Source organism: Sprattus sprattus (genome assembly GCF_963457725.1).
Source record: "Sprattus sprattus genome assembly, chromosome: 9".
NCBI classification, from domain to species: domain Eukaryota; kingdom Metazoa; phylum Chordata; class Actinopteri; order Clupeiformes; family Clupeidae; genus Sprattus; species Sprattus sprattus.
Genome location: NC_137928.1, coordinates 8,215,199 through 8,234,229, shown reverse-complemented (window position 1 = coordinate 8,234,229; position 19,031 = coordinate 8,215,199). Strand labels below are relative to the sequence as shown.

Here is a 19,031-nt window from a genome sequence, read left to right as displayed (position 1 = left end):
TGTCACCGTTAAGACATGTGTCACAGCCATATAAACTGATTAACCCTACACTGCTGTGTCATACACACAGCTAACCTTATAATGCTAATACAATTATTCATCCTCACACACACACAACCCATAGTACACACTTCCCCACATGAGGAAATAATGTTGGTACTGTTCTGGGTACAGTAGCAGTAGTTGTATTAACAATACAATACTCAGTGTAGTAACTTCCACTCTAGGGGACATATTTGTTCCTCAAACAAAGTAATGTCAGTACTGTTTGCCACTCGCAGTACCCATGGTGACGTTCCCAACACTCTAACCCAAAGGTCTATAGGGCAGACGTTGTTGAGACAGGATCGATTGGATACAGTAGTGGAGTTCCACACACTGTAGTCACGTCCTTCTATTTCACTCTACAATACTCATTGCGGAGTTCTTCAGTCACACAACAAGAGCCAATCTGTTGCTCAAACAATGTAATGACAGTACTGTTTATCTCATGCCCCTGATAGTGTTCCTAACAACATTGTTGGGGCAGTACCCATGACGTTGAAGCATGGTGAGGGGGGGGCGGGGGGGTTACAATGTGTGTCTGGTCAAAGAACACATTATGGTCCTGATGTGTGAAGTGGGTCCTGCTCTCTGTGCCTCTGTTTGTATGGAAATGCCGACCTCTCGAAGCGCACTCTAAAGACATCTTCGCCCTGCCGCTCATAAAAGAAGGGCCTGTTTGGTGACCCCCGAGTCCAGAGTGGGATCAGAATGCTTTGGACTGGGGATTCCTCACATTCTATACATGTCTGTTTTTATAGCCGTGATAATTGAACTGTAATAAATATTTATCAGGCGTTTACAGATGCAGTAATGGCCTTCTTTCTGTCTGTGTTTGTTTTTTGTTTAACAGTGGGAGCCTGTGCAATATTTCAACAACAAGATCATCTGCGATCTTGTGGAGGAGAAATTCAAAGGCATCATCTCTATTCTGGTGAGGAATTGTGGCAAGAGTTCAGATTTTTTACATTTCTTGTTTTTTTGTTTTCCCCTTTATGCCTCTTTTTTTTTTTGAAGTGAGCACATGACTCATGTTCTGTTTTTTTGCCCCGGTGTCACTTCCTTCTCTCTTTTCCTTTCCTGCCATCTTCTCCACTTCTCTTTCTGTGCTTCTCATCTCTCGTTCTACCCTTCCAACCCCACCCCTCCTTTCTCAGGACGAGGAGTGTCTACGGCCAGGAGATGCCACTGATATCACCTTCCTGGAGAAGTTGGAGGAGACTGTAGGCGGCCATGCTCATTTCGTAACGTGAGTCCCGTCTCCCTCAACCCCGGCACTGGCCTAGCCAATGGTGTCGATTTCTAATAAACCAATCATTAAAGGCTCAGCCATTTAAAAAGCATTGTAAGAGGCTTTAGACGATACAAGAGCCAGATTAATTGGCCTTATGTTCTGGATGCGTGTGTGTGCTTGTTCCAGTCATAAGCTGGCTGACGGAAAGACCCGGAAGGTCATGGGCCGGGAAGAGTTCAGGCTGCTGCACTACGCTGGAGAGGTCAACTACAATGTGAATGGTGAGATGTCACAGGGGAATGGGCCGAGGGGGACTCATGTAGGGAGGGCCGGTCCAAAAAGATGGGCAGCCGTGGCCTGCTGGTTAGGGTTTCGGGCTGGAAACCGTAGGGTGGCCGGTTCGATTCTCCGACCAGTAGGAAAAATGTGGGCGGGGGAAGTGGTAGACCACTGCTCTCCCATGCCCACATCCACGGCTGAAGTGCCCTTGAGCAAGTCACCTAACCCCAATCACTGCTCCCCGGGCGCCGCCAAAGGCATCTCACTGCTCCGGGTTAGTGTGTTTCACTGTGTGCTTCACTATGTGTATCACTACCCTGGATGGGTAAAATGCAGAGATAGAATTCAGAGTGTGTGTGTGTCACTATCTCTGCCGTAAACATAGTCACTAGTCACTCATAGGGCTCCTTTCCATTCCATTCCATTTCCATTTCCATTCATTTCCAAGATACTGGAGATGATGGTTTACTGAAGGGGTTCTGCTCCAGATGGCAATGTAGCTGTTCTCTCTCACGGACTGATGGGTTTTCTCTGCTTCTGCTTTTGTTTTTCTTGAAGGCTTTCTTGACAAAAACAATGACCTCCTCTTCAGGAACTTAAAGGAGGTAAGAGTGGTGACCAGAGGAAAAGCTGGTCAAGGGCACAGATATTGTGACACTGGTGGGTTATTTTGACAACATAAGGGCCCAGACGATTGTTTGCCATGATTCTCATGTGCGTTCTTGTGTGTGTGTTCTCCACCGTAGGTTATGTGCATGTCAGAAAACAAGATCCTCACCCAGTGCTTCGACCGGGAGGAGCTGACAGACAAAAAGCGGCCAGAGACGGTGAGAACAGCTCCGCTCCCCCCCCCCCCCCCCCCCACCCCCACCCCACCCCCACCCCACCCCTCTCCACAAAGCCCGGCATTAACGGCCTGCTTGTTTTCAAACAAACTGTTCCCGCCAGCTTTGCTGGCCCATATCCACGCCTCTGTGCATGGCATCAGATGCGTTGATACTCGGGGAATCTCTGCCGGCCCGCGGCCCACTGCCCAAAGAATGCCCTGACTCTTGGGTGCCCTCCACACTCCGCTCACTGTTTCCCCGCTGGCACCATCCCCTCGGCTCCCACTGCGCCGCAGCCCATTGGCCGAGCGTGGGTGGCCCGCTCTTGTTGACTGTTTGTATGTATTGTCGACGGCCAGGCTCTCTCCGCTCCCCCCGCCAGCCACCACAACACTGTCAGTGCCTGGCTGGACCTGCACAGTGGGACCTGTGTTCTCGTCCAGTCAGTCACTTCTTCTTCTCCCCTCGTCTCTCCCTTCTTGTTCTCTGCTTCTGTGTGTCTTTCTGCGGAGCGGGTTTTTCTTCATCGCTCCTGTGTTATTGGTGCTTGCTTGCAGGCGGCCACTCAGTTCAAGACCAGCCTGGCGAAGTTGATGGAAATTCTGATGTCGAAGGATCCGTCGTACGTGCGCTGCATCAAGCCCAATGATGCCAAACAAGCAGGTATGTTACCATGACTACGGGTGTCAAACGGCTTGGTTAACAGTTTATTCCTATGTCGTTTATTTCGTGTATTTCTAGCTTACTTGTAAAGGTTTTGACCTATATATAAATATAAATATATATTATAGGTCAAATATATACAAAAGTCTATTTGTTAGGTCTAGTAAGGTTATGTGAGAGCAAAGTGTATTTGTGTCTATCTTGACCGTATGTTAGTATTTCTTCGTGTTTCACAGTTATCCAATCATATTTCTTGGTGTTTTGAACAGCGATTTTGTTACTTTGAGTAATACACTCTTTGTCTGATCTTCTCTATAAATGATATCAAATTCACAAGTTATATTCATATTGCTGATAAATAAATTATGTTTTTAAAAAGTTCACTACTATACTGTACAGAGGTGGAAATGGACAAAAGCATTTAAGGAGTCATAGAAAGCTTCTCTCTTGCACTTTCTAATAAAGTCTGTATTTATAAAAACAAACATAGTAGTGCCTGTATTGAATATTGGAAATAATCATCCTTCCATGGGCAATCTTTTGCCTTGACCTTGCCAATCAAAGGTCACTTTTGATTATCAAAAATATCCTATTCAAAAATGTAATAGGCTTTTGAATCCTATCTGTTTTTGATGGCGTTCAGTCTTGGGTCTCAGAATGTCACCTTTGTGTTCTTCATCCTTGTTTTTCCTCGTTGCTGCCCCAGTATTGATGACACCATGCTTGTTGTTCCGTTAGGGCGTTTTGATGAGGTTCTGATCCGGCACCAGGTGAAGTATCTGGGTCTGATGGAGAACCTGAGGGTGAGACGTGCCGGGTTTGCCTACAGGAGGCGCTATGAGATCTTCCTGCAGAGGTACACTTTTGTCAAATAGCTCAGTAGTCAGTATTATAAAATAATTTTGCATCTGAATAGTATAACATGATTTTTCTCATACCGTATGGGAAGTAGCATATGGATTGTCTTTCAATTGTAAAATTTAGATTTTTTTTTTTGTAGCATATTACATTTTACAATCATATTTTTTACATTTCTGTTATTATTATGTGTTTTGAGAACATGATTGTGTTGATTATAGATTTGTTTTTATATAAATGATCAGTTACTTTATAAATTATCAGTTTAAACAAATGTCTTGTTGACATTACAGATATTCATTGTGCATTGTACTATATTTAGACAAATGGGGTAACAGTTTATAAGCCTGATATTATTTGTTGATCTCTTATTTTGTATTAATTCTGCCATGTTCCCCTGCTCTGCTCTCTTGCAGGTACAAGTCCCTGTGTCCAGAGACCTGGCCCAGCTGGAACGGACGTCTGGTAGACGGCGTTTCCACACTGGTCAAACACCTCGGGTACAAGCCTGAAGAGTACAAACTTGGCAGGTTGGTCATCGTCAAAGGAGGTCAACAGTCTAAAAAGTTGAAGTTGCACATAATATTAGGAAATAAGTTAACAGCAAATACCCAACAAATGATGACCTTCATTAGGCACTGAAATCCTTTTAGTTTCTTTGAAACTGTGCCTGACCAGATGCTTTACATTTGCATCTTCACAGGTCTAAGATTTTCATCCGATTTCCAAAGACTCTGTTTTCCACTGAAGATGCATTGGAAACGAGGAAAAACGGCATAGGTGAGTTTGTCTACCAGTACGATAACAGTAATATAGGAGTTTAGATATTACTGTATATGAGTATCAAGATTAAGAATGATCCCAACTTAATCTATATGTGCTTAACTTTTGTCTTGACAGCTACCAAACTGCAGTCAGCCTGGAAAGGCTACAGCCAAAAGATTAAATACCGCAAACTGCGGAGCTCTGGTGCGTGACCTCACCCTTTCCTGCTTAAGTCCACCTTTATCATATGTCACCATTTCATCATGTTGTCTGACCTGAGGTGGTGTTACTGTGAGACGTTTTCTCCTTACGGCAGTCTGATTGACTCAGTGTGTCATGTGACTTCCCAGCCATTGTGATCCAGGCGTGGTGGAGAGGAATCCTTGCTCGCAGGAGAGCACTGCGCAGGAGGCAGGCAGCGAACACCATCCGCAAGTGTGTGCTTTTTTACTTCACCTTACTGTACTTAAGACACCAAATGATACTATCGGCCCTGCCTCTGAGCAATGTATTGTTATTGAAATTGAAGTGGCTTGACGATATTTGGGGGATTTGAACAGATGTGGTATTGTACCTGAAAAAACAGATGTTTTCAAACATGTATATCCACACAACTTCTGGCTTCGGTGAGTGGCTGTGCATAGTCACATCATATGGTTTCAGAAGTTGACCGATAAGGTGCTTGTGCAAACTGTGGCAAAGTTAGCGGAGATGGCATTTCCTGGAAAACAGCAGATTTTTTAGTCCTAGGATTTTGAAATGCACTCAATAAGTTTGAATATATCTGAAGAAGTTGTGTCAGTTCATGCCCTTACAACTGACGCAGTCTTGAGATGGGAACTTCCATTTAAATGGGGAACTGGACCAACACTGAATCAGGAGGAAAAGGGACTCTGGTTAAATAGGAAGTGAAGATTAAGTGTGATCCAATTGTTTATGCATCAGAAGGTGCATGGTAGGATCTGTCACATGGTAGGAGGTTCTAGTATTTTGAATCATTATTCTTTGAAAGTACTAACCATCAAGTGCCTTTCTATTGAACCCAGGTGAATCACTCATTGTCAAACCATCCAATCTTTCACAAACTCTAACAATGTAGTCATTGTTTGAATAATCTCATTATGATAAGACATTCCAAACTTTATTGCTGAAACACTCAAATCTGACTAAAGTTAGATGAACTGTCCACAGAGTTTTGACACAGGGTTTGGCTAAAGTCACCTCTTTAATTATGCCCATCCCCTCTTCAAAGGTTCGTCAAGGGCTTCATCTACAGACATCAACCGCGATGCCCAGAGAATGAGTACTTCCTGGACTATGTGCGCTACTCCTTCCTGATGAAACTCCACAGGAACCTGCCCAAGTCAGTGCTGGACAAAAGCTGGCCCACTCCCCCACCTGCCCTGTCTGAGGTACACTGGGACTACATTACCCACAATCCCCTGAGTTGCAAACCACACGCACTGACAATGGTCTGATCAACACCCCTTTGTTATTTTCAACAGGCATCAGAGCTACTACGCAAAATGTGCATGCAGAACATGGTATGGAAGTACTGCAAGAGCATCAGCCCAGAATGGAAACACCAAGTGAGTTCAGAGAAAAAGAGAAATGTACACAGTAGATCCCCTGCCTGCCATTTTGTCCTCTAACTGCTCCTTCTCCTCTATCCTTGACTTCATTCTACAGATGGAGCAAAAAATGGTGGCAAGCGAAATCTTCAAGGACAAGAAAGACAACTACACTCAGAGCGTCCCCAAACTGTTTGTTGGCACAAGACTCAGTAAGTTGTGTTGTTTAGCTAGAGGTTGCACATTCCACATGCTGGCTAAAAGTGACCTTCTTTAACAAGAGTGTTTTGTCCCCGTTTAGATGGAGAAGATATCAACCCCAAGGTGCTCCAGGCTCTTGGAAGTGAGAAAATGAAGGTGAACTCAAGGAACATATTTGTACCTTAGATAAATAGATGTGTGCATATTAGTTATACAGAGCTAAATAAGAACTGTGTGTGAGATGTGTGCATATAAGTTATACAGAGCTAAATAAGAACTGTGTGTGTCTGTGTGTTTGAGATGTGTGCATATTAGTTATACAGAGCTAAAAAAGAACTGTGTGTGTGTCTGTGAGTGTGTGTCTAATAAAACATTGCACATTCAAACAGTATGCCGTTCAAGTAACCAAGTACGACAGGAAAGGATATAAAGCGCGCTCCCGGCAGCTTATCCTCACAGGAAACTGTGCCATCATCGTGGAGGAGACCAAACTCAAGCAGCGCGTTGAATACAATTCTCTGAAAGGTAACAGGTTCTCCCAAACCTTAGCCTCCATTACAACTTCTCAGTAAGACACATAGCAATGTGTGGGCAGTGCACATCCTAAAAGTATTTAACCACAGCAATTATACGCTAAAAAATATGTATTTGTGCATGGAAATGTCCGTTAATAGTGCTGTAGGCTTAGAAAAGAACCTATAGATTGTGTTTGTCTCTCATCAGGAGCCTCAGTCAGCTCCCTCAGCGATGGGATATTCGTTTTGCATGTGCCGTGTGAGGACAACAAACAGAAGGTGAGATTGACCGTCTGCTCTACTGAAGGCTGACAGAAACTTTCGTGTTGACATGGTCGGTTGAATTCAGTGAGGGAGCCCTTCAGTGTGTGGATACCATAGCCCTTTTGGTCCAGTCCAGTTTTGAGGTTGACTTTTGCAGTTATGGGTGGTTTTGTTGTGACGTGTGTGATGTATTTTTTATATATATATATATATATATATATATATATATATTTATTGAATGAAGGGCACATTAGGGTTATACAGAAAATGTAATTACAAAGGTAATAGCGTTATCCTTCAAGTTTTCTGAGATTTTACAACAACATAAACAACATAAACAACATAAACAACGTGTGTGATGTGTAACCTGCAGCAGTGCTAGAGTAAAGGTATCAGCTCTAAGGTGAGTGCTCTGTTCTGCTTGTCTTGTGTGCAGGGGGATGTGGTTCTCCAGAGCGATCATGTCATCGAGACTCTAACTAAATTGGCGATCTGTGCCGACAAAATCAACAGCATCAACATCAACCAGGGGAGGTGAGTGTTTTTTTTTCTCTGCAGTAGGACTTTCATTTCCAACGGACGCTCCAAATGCCCAGTTATTCCTAGCTGTGTATGAGGATGTGAGTCCCTCTCTTATGAGCAACATGTCTCTCTCTCTTGTTGCAGCATACAATTCACAGGGAGCCAAGGGAAGGAAGGAACCATAGACTTCACTGCTGGCTCCGACCTGATCATTGGCAAGGCCAAGAATGGCCATCTGTCAGTGGTAAGTGGGAGTGGGGGCTGGTTGAACCAGTGTTTTTCTTTTTTTTTTGCTAATTATTTTTATTGGTTTTATTTTCATGTTGATAGTATACAATGACAATAGCAATGCATAGAATGTCTTCCAAATGTCACCATTAGACTCATAAGACCCCCAAAATATAACTCAATTCACACAGGGTCACATTTTGGATTTGAACATACTTACACACGCACACACACTGATAGACACAGTACAGACTACAATTAACGACTCGCACATAAGAAAGGATTGAACCAGTGTTTTGTCGAATAGAATACCTCATTGGTTTGGATCTGTTTTGCAGACTGCTCCTCGCCTCAACTCAAGATGATGGCAGTCACCAAGCACTTCCTGATTCCACACTGGACTTCCTGTCCAGATCCACCCTCCTGTCTGCCAATCATGACCGCGGACTGCCTCGTCTGCCTCGTCAATCACACGCCGGCTCCAATGACAGCAAACGATTATGCTTCCAATTGTGAATTTTCAAGCAAACTAATCGATATTTATGTTTATATATTTTTTTGGGGGGGGATTAATACTGTTGCTATTTGAACATTATAAGTTTATATTTGAAGCCAAGGAATAACAATTTTTCAATGCATTTTTCCTGCTCTCTCTTTACCTGCTGCTTTTTTGTGTCGGGAAGGGGAATCCATTGGTAAAAAGCTAGAGATGACCTCAGCCATGTCATTGGAGATAATCAGGGTTAAGTGTTGGTTCGTCTCACTGCTCTAGGTTCAGTTTCATCCGTTGTCATCTGTCGTATATTCAGCTCCTGACCCTGTATGCATCTGCACCCAATGCAGCAAGCATTACAAAGTCATGTCCTCCTTAATGGGCCTTGTCATTAGTTTTTATGTTGAAATGATCTATCATTATGTTTGGGTAAAGGTATAGGCCAAGTCTGAGGTACACGTGCAGTCTTTTCTTTTTTTTTTGCGTTGCCAAATAATTACGAAGTAATTGAGGGGAAATGACATAAAACGTTGTGAGGTCTGTGTGCAGGGCACATAATGAAGAAGTACCAGGAAACTTAGGGAAGCCCACTCTGTTCACTGTTGGACTCACTCTGCAAAGGTCTCAGACACATACTGTATGTGGAGTGGTAAGATACGGGCCAAAGTAACCTTCCTGCTTCCCTCCCTCTCTGTCTCTCTTTCTTTCTTCCTCCCTTTCTCTCTCTCTCTCTCTCTCTCTCCTATAAAGGGAGGAGAGGAGAGTACAGGAGAGGTGAGGAGAGGAGAGGAAATGAGAAGTGAGGAGAGGTAAATAGAGGAGAAGAGAGAACAGGAAAGGTGAGGATAGGAGAGAGCAGGAGATGAGAGAAAGGAAAGGAGAAGTGTGGAGAGGTAAATGGATGGATCGGAAACAGGAGAGTTGTTGTTTGGCTTCTGTCTAATTTGTCATCCTAAACCAGTGTCTTTTAATCTAATACTGAGTTGACACAGACACTACCTTATTTATATTAGATGTATGACCATGGTGAGTCTGAGATGTAACATGTATAACATTGTCCTATATTTCATACTGTACAAACACAGCCAGACTCAACACTTTATGACACATGCAGCTACTCGTAGACTTAAGGATAGATAGTCCCTACAATACACTGGATAGACATCACTTCAAAGTGTTCAAAGTGCAGCCATCTACGTATGTCATCTTGGTAGTATCTGTAATTGTGTTATAAGCAGTGTCTGATTGTTTGTCTCAACACTATAGCTGAGATTATACAAGCAAAACAGAGAGGTATACACAAAATTATATTGTTCAGATTGTGTATTCTTGTAAGATTGACTTTGTATATGTAGATATTGAAATGCTACTAAATGAATGTTCCCACATTAGACAAAACACAACGTTATAGTCTTGACTGTTTTGATTGATACCGATTCTGTTCAGGCCAAGCACTTGAAAGATATGAGTGACCTAAGAGTCGCATTGTTTGGATTTGCCTTGCTTTGTACTGCATAATTCACAACTATTCGATTTTGTTTTGTAAGCTTTTCTGAACCAAGTGTTCTCCATTGAGGAGAAATGTGAAGGAAAACTGTAGTGTGAAATGCCTTGGATCAAATGTAAAGTTAATTGTAGAGTAAAAACAATAAGACCAAAAACACTATATATTTTTTTGTCATCTGAATACTTTGTATAAAAAAAGGAGGCAACCAATTTCTTAATGCATAAAAAAAGCATTCTTATCCACATTTTGTAATTATTTTATACTATTTGTGTAATATAAGATTTATTTAATAGGTTTTGAAACTCAAAACTAAATTTGCACCAGAGGATGTTTGCGAAGGTCGTGTTTGCAAAGGTTTTTTCACCCACAATTCTATAGACTTGGTAGAGCTGCAGAGATAGAGACCATTCCCACTGTAAACACAACTGGAAAATACAAAATATGATCCAAACCCTTTTGTGCTGTGTGCTCTTAACCCCCTTCATGGGCAAGCCCTGTTTCAAGTAAGCTTTGGGTGATGACACGCCACTGCACTGACATTAGCCAGGACAGCTGTTCAAGATTTTGTTTTGTTTTTGTTCTGACCTCCTGATGGAACGATTTTCATTTTTAAAGTAAGCTTGCGATGATGATCTGTGATGATTACAGACAAATGAGAATTCAAAGGGGTGGAATGCTTTACTTTTGTTTTATTTTTTTCCCTTTTAGAATGACACTATTGTGCCTTCAACTACAGCTAAATATTTAATACATTTCTACTGGTTAAAGAACAACTTTTGTCTTTTAGCATTTTATTTTCTTCAGAGCGATGTTTGGCATCAGTGACCCAATGTATTCTGAAATGGCATAATTAAACTTGTCAGTCCTTTCAAATAAAATGAAATGTTTTATGGTCCTAATAGAAAATCACATTCACCTATTATTATGTACACATCTTGTATAAATGGACAAAATACTCTTACGTATAAAATGACAAATATCAACTGAACATTAAAAAATAAAGCACTAAATAATAGACATTCCATCTATTGTGTTTGAATACATTGCACCGTCAGCAAAACTACTCCCATCGTACAAATTAGCTCCACGCTTAATGCGATAGAATGAAACATGTATTGTACGCTATAAATACTTCAGCAATATTGTCTAAATAGGTACCATAGAGTGTCAGTACCCCTCACAGAGCGCACAGTTTAGAATAGCCATAGCCTTCTGAGGGGAGGAAGGAAATCCGAAACTGAAAGTAAATAGTGAGATGGTTCATGTCTGAACTGAAGTCGTGGATATTCACGTGTGAACTGAAGTCGTGGATATTCCTGGTTATGTTTTGTCGCCTTGATTTAGGGAATAGAGTATGAAAGTAGTTGTTTATAATAACATGAGAATTCCGTAGAAGCTTGATTTAGAAATATATCTCCACAGAAGACTTATGAGTAGAGAATTGGACGCTGAACCTGACAGCCCACTCGCGGAGTTCCTTAATTCCATCAGAGACCTGTGAGAAGGCACGGACACGTTTCCCATAATAACCTTCGCTGCTAAGGCAGAGATACAAAAGGTGTTATTAAAAATATCCGTCTTTATCGTATTTGTGAATAACCTCACGGTTTGCGTATTTGGAAGACGTCTGCTCAAAGATGGGCAACACATCTGTCGTCTGTTAAGGTAGGTTCTAACCTTCGCTTCGACATAATCTTTATCTAGTTGAGTATTTTGGAGATTTCTTTGTTTAAATGTATATATTGTTGTGTGTACATGTTATAGACTGCTACAACATAAAATAACCTATTATACGTAAGTGAGCTCAAAACTTCTAGTAACCTAAAAATTCAGGTGATGAGGAATTCCCAGAACACAACTATCATGGCTAGTGATCTGAACAGATTAAGTACAAACTAACAAAACTTGTTTTGCATCAACAGGCGAGACTCACGGGTTATGATTCTATCTTGGAATGTGCCTACTGTGCTCCCAGAGAGTTTGGTGAGGCTTCTTATTTTTATAGACACTTAACTTGTTAATTCAGAAAACAATACATTTGCGTCAGCATATTAAAATATTATTTTGTTAATCTATGTTTTGCTTGTCTGTGTGACAGTCTAGTTTGGTTTTGAGAGCCCCATTGTTAAATTGTTGTGTGAGTTTGTTGTGTCTGATTGATGACTCACTGTGTCTTCTGGACATTCCTTGGGGAAGCCATTTTGTCATTTCTTTTCATCATATGTTGGGCAAAGGTTCTAGTCACAATGTTTTTGTTTCAAGAAGTCAAGGGTAATAGAATATGTCTATGCCAGGAAATGGGCACAATCTCAGCTGAAACCTCAGCTTTTGCCTGCTGAAATGAATGCAGGTGTGTTCTTGCAAAGTTGTTCTGCTTTGAGTGAGTGCTAATGTCATCCAGGGTAGATAGTCTACAGCAAGCCTCTCCTCATGACAGGATGGGAAAGACCCCGCAGCAGCTAAATGTTGTGGACGTTAGCAAGAAATGCTGACATTGTTAACACAGCATCTTTTATGTTATTTAACTAATTTCACATGCCTTTTGTACCTTTACCCTTAAGTACACATCTGAAACTCATAAATTAAGATATTGCCTTTTGGCAATGACGTTGACGTCGTCTAAATGTGACTATCCTCTCTGCAATTACAGGTGACGTCCACTTTGTATCACTGCACTGCAAATGGCTGTAGGGTCGTTCAGTGAACAGGTACGGGAGAGCCGTGTGGAGCTTGTGGAGGATTGGAGCAAACATGTGATGTCTCTTCTGGAGCTGCTTTTCCAAGCTGGTGTTCTTACTGAAGAGGATGTGAGCCTGGTAAGAGGTGGAGGGTGTTTAGGAGAGCGTGATCGCATGAGGAACTTGCTGGATGTTCTGTATGGGAGAGGAGAGGACGCATGCTGTGCCTTCTTTAAAGTAATGCCAAGAGTTCAGACTGCCTCAGGAACAAACATTTCAAGCCAGCAGATCTTACGGGAGCACCTTCAGAGACACAGAGATGTACTGGGCAAGGAGCACAGCCCCAAGCACTCTGCTAGCATCAAAGCTAAAGCTCCAAGTAGCCGTAAGGCTAGATCCTACACGGACATCACGCTGTCCAAGAGGCCAGGGTATGAGGTGAACTTGCAGCACCAGCATGAGGCGGCCATGGTCGGAGAATATTTCCGGGGTCACACGCAGGACAGCGAAGGGCAGGAGGAGATCTGTGTGTTCAGAGAGATGTACCAGAACCTGCTGTCGATCCCTGGGGATGGGCTGACGTTGCTGTCGGGCGTAGCAGGCAGCGGCAAGACCACAGTGGTCCGGCGGCTCGTCCATGAGTGGTCCTCCCAGACAGACTCTGAGAAGATCATATTGTCTCTGTCTTTCCGAGAGCTAAACCTGGTCACCGAGCCAGAGAGTCTGCAGGGGCTGCTGTTGATGCATTACAGCCATCTGAAGCCCGTCATAACGGAGATCCTGGGTGATAAGCTGGAGCGCATTCTTCTCATCCTTGACGGGCTGGACGAATTCCGGTTTCCACTGGACTTTACACGAACCCCCAAGTGTTCTGACCCAGAGCGGGTTCAGCTTGTGGGTGCCATGGTGGTGAACCTCATCAAGGGAAACCTGTTGCCAGGCATCTCCATCCTCCTCACCTCCCGGCCCCATGCTGTCTCCAAGGTCCCTTCGGAGCTGGTGAATGTGTTTTGTAGTGTGTTGGGCTTCTCACCAGCTCAGCAGCAGGAGTTCTTCAGACAGAGTTGCGTCTCTGTACAGGCTGGAGCAGAGGTTTGGGATTATGTCTCCGCTCATAAACCCTTGCATCTGATGTGTCACATCCCTGCCTTCTGCTGGATTGTGTCCACAGCCTTGTACAACGGCAGCCCTGGTCTCACCAAGCAGGAACCTGATGCCACAGTCCCCGTGGACAGCAACAAAAGTCCGTCGGAGAGTGAGCCGTGGTCTGCACCGCACTCCTCTGCTGATCCCAGTTCTATGTTGATGAATGGATCAGCCCTGAAGTCCTCCCAAAGGACGCTGACAATCACAGACATCTACTGCTGCTTCCTGAAGTCTATCCTGGTGTTCCATGGAGAAGGCAGAGAGGAGGATTCGCGTTGGCACCTGCTTCAGGATGCTCCGCGCATTTTGCAGGAGAGCCGCCCGGTGCTGAGAGGCCTCGGCGCTCTGGCCTTCAAAGGGCTTCTGGAGAGGCGATTTCTCTTCGACTGCTCGGACCTCAGCGCCCTCTCCCTGGACCGCGCAGACCTCTCCCGTGTCTTCATGGTGGAGATCCTGAAGGAGGACAGAACCTCACTCAGACTGGAGAAGAGCTTCTACTTTATCCACACCAGCATTCAGGAATACCTGGCAGCGTTGTACTTTGTGCTCGAGTCTCTCTCCGGTTCAGACCCATTCTCTGGGCTCCAGCCGTACACGATCGCACTACTTCCATCTGCCCTCCAGAGGGTGCTGTGCTCCACCACTAAAAAGCTACACGGGGCCAAACGTCTCCTGAAACAACACGTCAGGAAAGCTCTGCTGTGGAGTGAACAGCATCAATCTGGACACATGGACTTGTTCTGCAGGTAAATCTATATTACCTAAAATAATCATGTAAATTATAATTCTGTTTTCTACTGAATGTTAAATTAACTGCATTTATGTAAGCAACAGCTGGGTCTGGACAACCGCTTAACATTCTAAAGCACCACCATTACTGACAAATGAATCGCAATGAATCTCCTTGTTACTCCTATAGGTTTGTTTCTGGCCTCTTGGTTCCGCAAACACGCTTGACCTTGGACGGGCTTTTCCCCAGACGAACGTTACCGTCTCTTTTCTGCGCCTCCCCCGCCTCCACTCCTTCCGGGGCTCCCCCGTTCCTCCTGTCTCTCCTTCGCTCACAGCTCCGGAGCTGTAGCCTCTGCCCGGAGAGACAGGTGAACGTGTGCCACTGCCTGTACGAGGCTCGAGACCCAGGGCTGTCCCAGCGGCTGCAGAGCTGGCTGCAGGTCCTGGCTCAGAAGCCCCAGTCGGAGCACAGCTCTCTGGAGAAGGACTGGAGCGAGCTGGCCTTCCTGCTTCAACTCAGCCCCGACCTGGAAGCACTCAAGCTGGACTGCCAGGGTCTGCACGCAGAGGGGCTACGCAGACTCCTGCCCATGCTTCCTCTCTTCTGCACCCTGAGGTGAGATGAATCCCATAAGGTCCTCTTTCTTGGTCAAATCAAATCAAATCAACCTTTATTTGTACGGTGCTTTTCATACCAGCAGGTAGCACAATGCTCCTCACAGAAGGAAAACAAATGTGTGTGGGGAGGGGGGGGGCTTTACAAGTGTCAAACACTCGTAAAGACACACACATTTTCCAGAGATAACTTAACAGGAAAGTACATACTAACCACACTGGCAGTAGATGGCAGTAGTCTTCAAGCTGTCCTCTGGTGTGCATGGAGAATTAAATTCAATGAAACTCACATTCCAGTATATCCTATCCTTTCACTCCCTGTAGCCTTGGGCAGAACCCCCTCGGCCCTGAGGGAGCCACTGTGCTGTCCAGGGCACTCAGGACTCCAACCTGCCGAGTCGAGAGGCTGTGGTGAGTGGCACTCAACCAGACACAAACACTGAGGGAGCGAGCAGTCACCTGTTTCAGTGCTCTGTGAGAAATGTGCTCCTTGCATCTTTGTGTGTTTGTGTGTAATCACTACTTTTAAATCCCACCTCAAAACCCATCTTTTTATATCTGCCTTCTCCTAAAGTCCTGGTTTCTGTTTTTTTTTAATTTCTTTTCTGTATTGTTTTTGTATGCACTGTTTTAAATTGCTATTGTGACCCTGTTAAGCACCTTGGGACATCTTTGTATGTGTGCTATGCAAATAAAATGCATTATTATTTTTATTACAGGGTAGTAAGGACTGGACTAGGCTGTGAGGGGGTCAGGATCCTGACAGAGGCGCTGAAGGACAACCACACTGTTGTTGATCTCAGGTGAACACAAGCAAAAGCACAGCACAGATGTGATGATCAAATTAAGTAATCATGCCATATTACGTTTTTGGTCTAAAACTAGCCAGCTAACTAGTTAACAGCCGGTAGATTTGCCTTGCAAACACCAACAACAGCCCTGTTGGCACATATAGAATCTAGCTAGTTTGCTAACTGACGTACATTGGCGATATACAGTATTTGGTGAAGGTGTGTTGTAAAAGTATGAAATTGTTGTTGTGTTATGGGACCTGCTTGCCTTGCAAACACCAACAACAGCCCTGTTGGCATATATAAAAAATAGCTAGTTTGCTAACTGATGTACATTGCCGATATATTCGGTGAAGTTGTGATGTAAAAGTATGAAATTGTTCATACATGTCATGGGACCTGCTGTGTTCTGCTATTGGGACAGCAGTGTGTGTTTTCTCGCATGACCATGAACCATGAATCATGAATTTGAAGATGTTATAGAAACGTGCTACCGTAATGATGAAAATATGCATATGGCTACTTTGAATAACAAAACAAGAAATATGCTGAAGCGAGTCATTTCGGTTGTCTTTGTAGAATGGCTATCAATGACATTGGAGACACAGGAGCAGGATATCTTGCTGACTTACTGAAGACAAACTGTGCTTTAAAAGATATCAGGTAAAGAAAATACCAGGTTATCTGTTCTCAAGAAAGTTGAGCATGGAAAACACAAAAGCTTCTACAGTTACACACGATTTAACATAGATCACTATGACAACGGACCTTAATTAATATCCATAGTGTTTCATCAGGTTGGGAACCATTCCTCCTTTTACATACTGAGACATTTTGAGCTGTCTATACTGTGTGATGTGTGAGAGGCTGAAGAGTTCATAAGGATGTATTTGCTTTTTTATCATCAGACTTCGTGACAACCAGATAACAGACAAAGGGGCTGAACTTCTGATGGATGCTCTGACAGAAAACGTAACTCTTCAGTATCTATGGTGGGTGTTGGTATCTTGTGCCGTTACATGTAATCATTTATTTTAGATTCTACATGTTACGTAATGTTGTGTTGTTTTTATTTGATTACAGGCTCTTTGACAACAAGATCACTAAGGATGGTGTCAAGAGGCTCAAAGAATTTTCTAAGACTAGAACCAATCTTGACATTAAAGTGTGTTTCTAAATATAGTACATAAATATAGGAGATTTTAAAAATTAAGATTTTTTTACATCAATCTATATTGATGAAGGTTGGTTTTCATCTTAGAGAAAACTGGCAAGAGGGCTTTATGAAAAGGGAATCATTCAAAAAAGAGACATTTGTCCTCTTCAGATTTTAAATATTGCTGTTACTTTTTTTCAATGCTGCTTTAGATTTTGTATATTGTTGTTACTTTTCTATGTTGTGTTATATTTGTTTTGTATCTTTTATGATTGCATATGCTTCATTTAAGTCTTTTATCATTTTGTTTTATAATGGAAACATGGAAAAGTTGGTTTGGATTTGCTTCAGATAAAGAGATCCTATGAACTGACACTAAACTACTAAAGCACTCTGTTGGTCCCAGTAGCACAGTAGAATTGTGATAAGTGATAAGCAAGTGATTTTTTTTTCATCACCAGGCTTCAACACTGGATTGGTATTGCCATAGTTCAGAAGGTCTTAAGGCCTAAATTACCATAAGTGATGTGGTGAGATAATAAGTCTTTTTTTTATTCAAACCTTAGACATGATCTCGTCACATGTTCAAGTGCTTGTTTTATTTGCACTTGTCACTTTGAGCTGAAAACAGTAGCCTTTTCTTCATTATCATTTCCATTGTGATGATGTCTGAAAACCTTGGTTTTAGTGGATGATAAGGTTGGTAGACTTCAAAAGTGCCTTAAAGTGATGAGGTGAACGTTTAGCTCAGAAAGGTCTGTGCGTCATGAAACGTGACTTCCATGCAATGTTTACCATTGAGTCTGTACAACTCAGGGATATGCAGTATGCAGTATTTTGTACATTTGAATGCTTACCAGTTAAAGTGTTGGACGTAGACATGTCCTCGAAATTGCATTTGTTACCAAAATGTTTGGGCGGTTTTTAATGTAATCAGGAATTCATTATATGAAATAAATTGATATGTTCCAATAATAAAATACAGAAAACGAAAAAGAGCAGAGGGTGTAATTGAGTGCTTTTTTAGCAGATTCTAATGAATAAAAGAATCACGTAGTGTAGATAGCCTATACTTTGCTCCTAAATGTAAGAGTTGAGTAAGTGCTTTTACATTATTGGGGGCTGTCTTAATATAAAACATTTGTGGCAGGACGCCTTATAAGTCTTGACACATTTCATTTAAGAACTGTCTTTCCTTGGAAAATTCACCATACCACCACACAGAACTGCATTCAGCTGTTAGAATGAAATGTTGCCGCTAGAGGGCAGTGTCGAAGTAAAACTCAAAAAAGTGAGAGTGGGATCCGTTGTCTCAATCAAGCTGATGAGTTCGCCTACGTGGGGTTACTGCATTGTCCTTACTTGAGGAAGTAACAGAGGGTTGTCGACAATCACCGGTGTGTCAAAAAAGTGTAATGGTGTCAAGTTCGCAAAAGACATTTCAAAATAATTCATTTGACCGACCGCTCACCATATGGATATGATTCATATACATTAGTGTGCAAATTTGTTTTCTTGGATTGAATAATGTCATTCTGAGTCACTTTCTAGCAGTTTGTTTCGTATCCTTACTGGATTAATTCTAGCCTACTTGTGCAGGCTATGCATTGAGGAGGCTCTCACTAAACAGTTTATGATCTTAGTTTACTGGGGAATTGGGTGAATAGAGTAGGACTAATAGTTCTTTTGTTTCAGCGATAGGCTAGTTCCATCCAATACGCACCGAAAAGAACAGTTGATCAGTTTCCGACAAGAGTAATCAATATTAAACACATAGTTGAAGGCACAATACAGCCAACTTGACATGCAAATTGGTGTTTTGTTTTGAGATAATTCTAATGCTAAAAATAATCCACTGATTTTCATTTCCTCTTTACACGATCTGACAATTCATCACAATCTGCGAAAAGCGATAGTAAACTTGTGTTAACATTTGGCAACTCC

The 19,031-nt window shown here is 42.7% G+C and overlaps 2 protein-coding genes across 4 annotated transcripts in view; both read left to right on the top strand.

Annotated features, from left to right (window-relative positions):
* myo1cb (myosin Ic, paralog b) overlaps window positions 1-10,126 on the top strand; it is a 44,205-nt gene extending 34,079 nt beyond the window's left edge. For all 3 annotated transcript variants that reach the window (XM_080844676.1, XM_080844678.1, XM_080844677.1), the window contains 20 exons: window positions 896-976; window positions 1,200-1,291; window positions 1,463-1,557; window positions 2,114-2,160; window positions 2,302-2,382; window positions 2,940-3,045; window positions 3,784-3,901; window positions 4,320-4,433; window positions 4,607-4,683; window positions 4,804-4,872; window positions 5,019-5,103; window positions 5,921-6,080; window positions 6,174-6,257; window positions 6,358-6,451; window positions 6,541-6,596; window positions 6,830-6,965; window positions 7,164-7,234; window positions 7,656-7,753; window positions 7,886-7,985; window positions 8,308-10,126. In XM_080844676.1, the coding sequence (XP_080700802.1) occupies window positions 896-976; window positions 1,200-1,291; window positions 1,463-1,557; window positions 2,114-2,160; window positions 2,302-2,382; window positions 2,940-3,045; window positions 3,784-3,901; window positions 4,320-4,433; window positions 4,607-4,683; window positions 4,804-4,872; window positions 5,019-5,103; window positions 5,921-6,080; window positions 6,174-6,257; window positions 6,358-6,451; window positions 6,541-6,596; window positions 6,830-6,965; window positions 7,164-7,234; window positions 7,656-7,753; window positions 7,886-7,985; window positions 8,308-8,334 (1,791 nt within the window). In that variant the 3' untranslated portion in view covers window positions 8,335-10,126. The remainder of the gene's footprint in view (window positions 1-895; window positions 977-1,199; window positions 1,292-1,462; window positions 1,558-2,113; window positions 2,161-2,301; window positions 2,383-2,939; window positions 3,046-3,783; window positions 3,902-4,319; window positions 4,434-4,606; window positions 4,684-4,803; window positions 4,873-5,018; window positions 5,104-5,920; window positions 6,081-6,173; window positions 6,258-6,357; window positions 6,452-6,540; window positions 6,597-6,829; window positions 6,966-7,163; window positions 7,235-7,655; window positions 7,754-7,885; window positions 7,986-8,307) is intronic.
* Window positions 10,127-12,650: 2,524 nt separating this feature from the next.
* Window positions 12,651-17,149, top strand: LOC308370026 (protein NLRC3; the record flags this gene model as incomplete). Its single annotated transcript, XM_080844585.1, has 7 exons — window positions 12,651-14,539; window positions 14,713-15,141; window positions 15,465-15,551; window positions 15,860-15,943; window positions 16,511-16,594; window positions 16,840-16,923; window positions 17,015-17,149. 7 exons carry the CDS (start codon window positions 12,651-12,653, stop codon window positions 17,106-17,108), a joined length of 2,751 nt encoding a protein of 916 aa, XP_080700711.1. The 3' UTR covers window positions 17,109-17,149.
* Window positions 17,150-19,031: the final 1,882 nt, after the last annotated feature.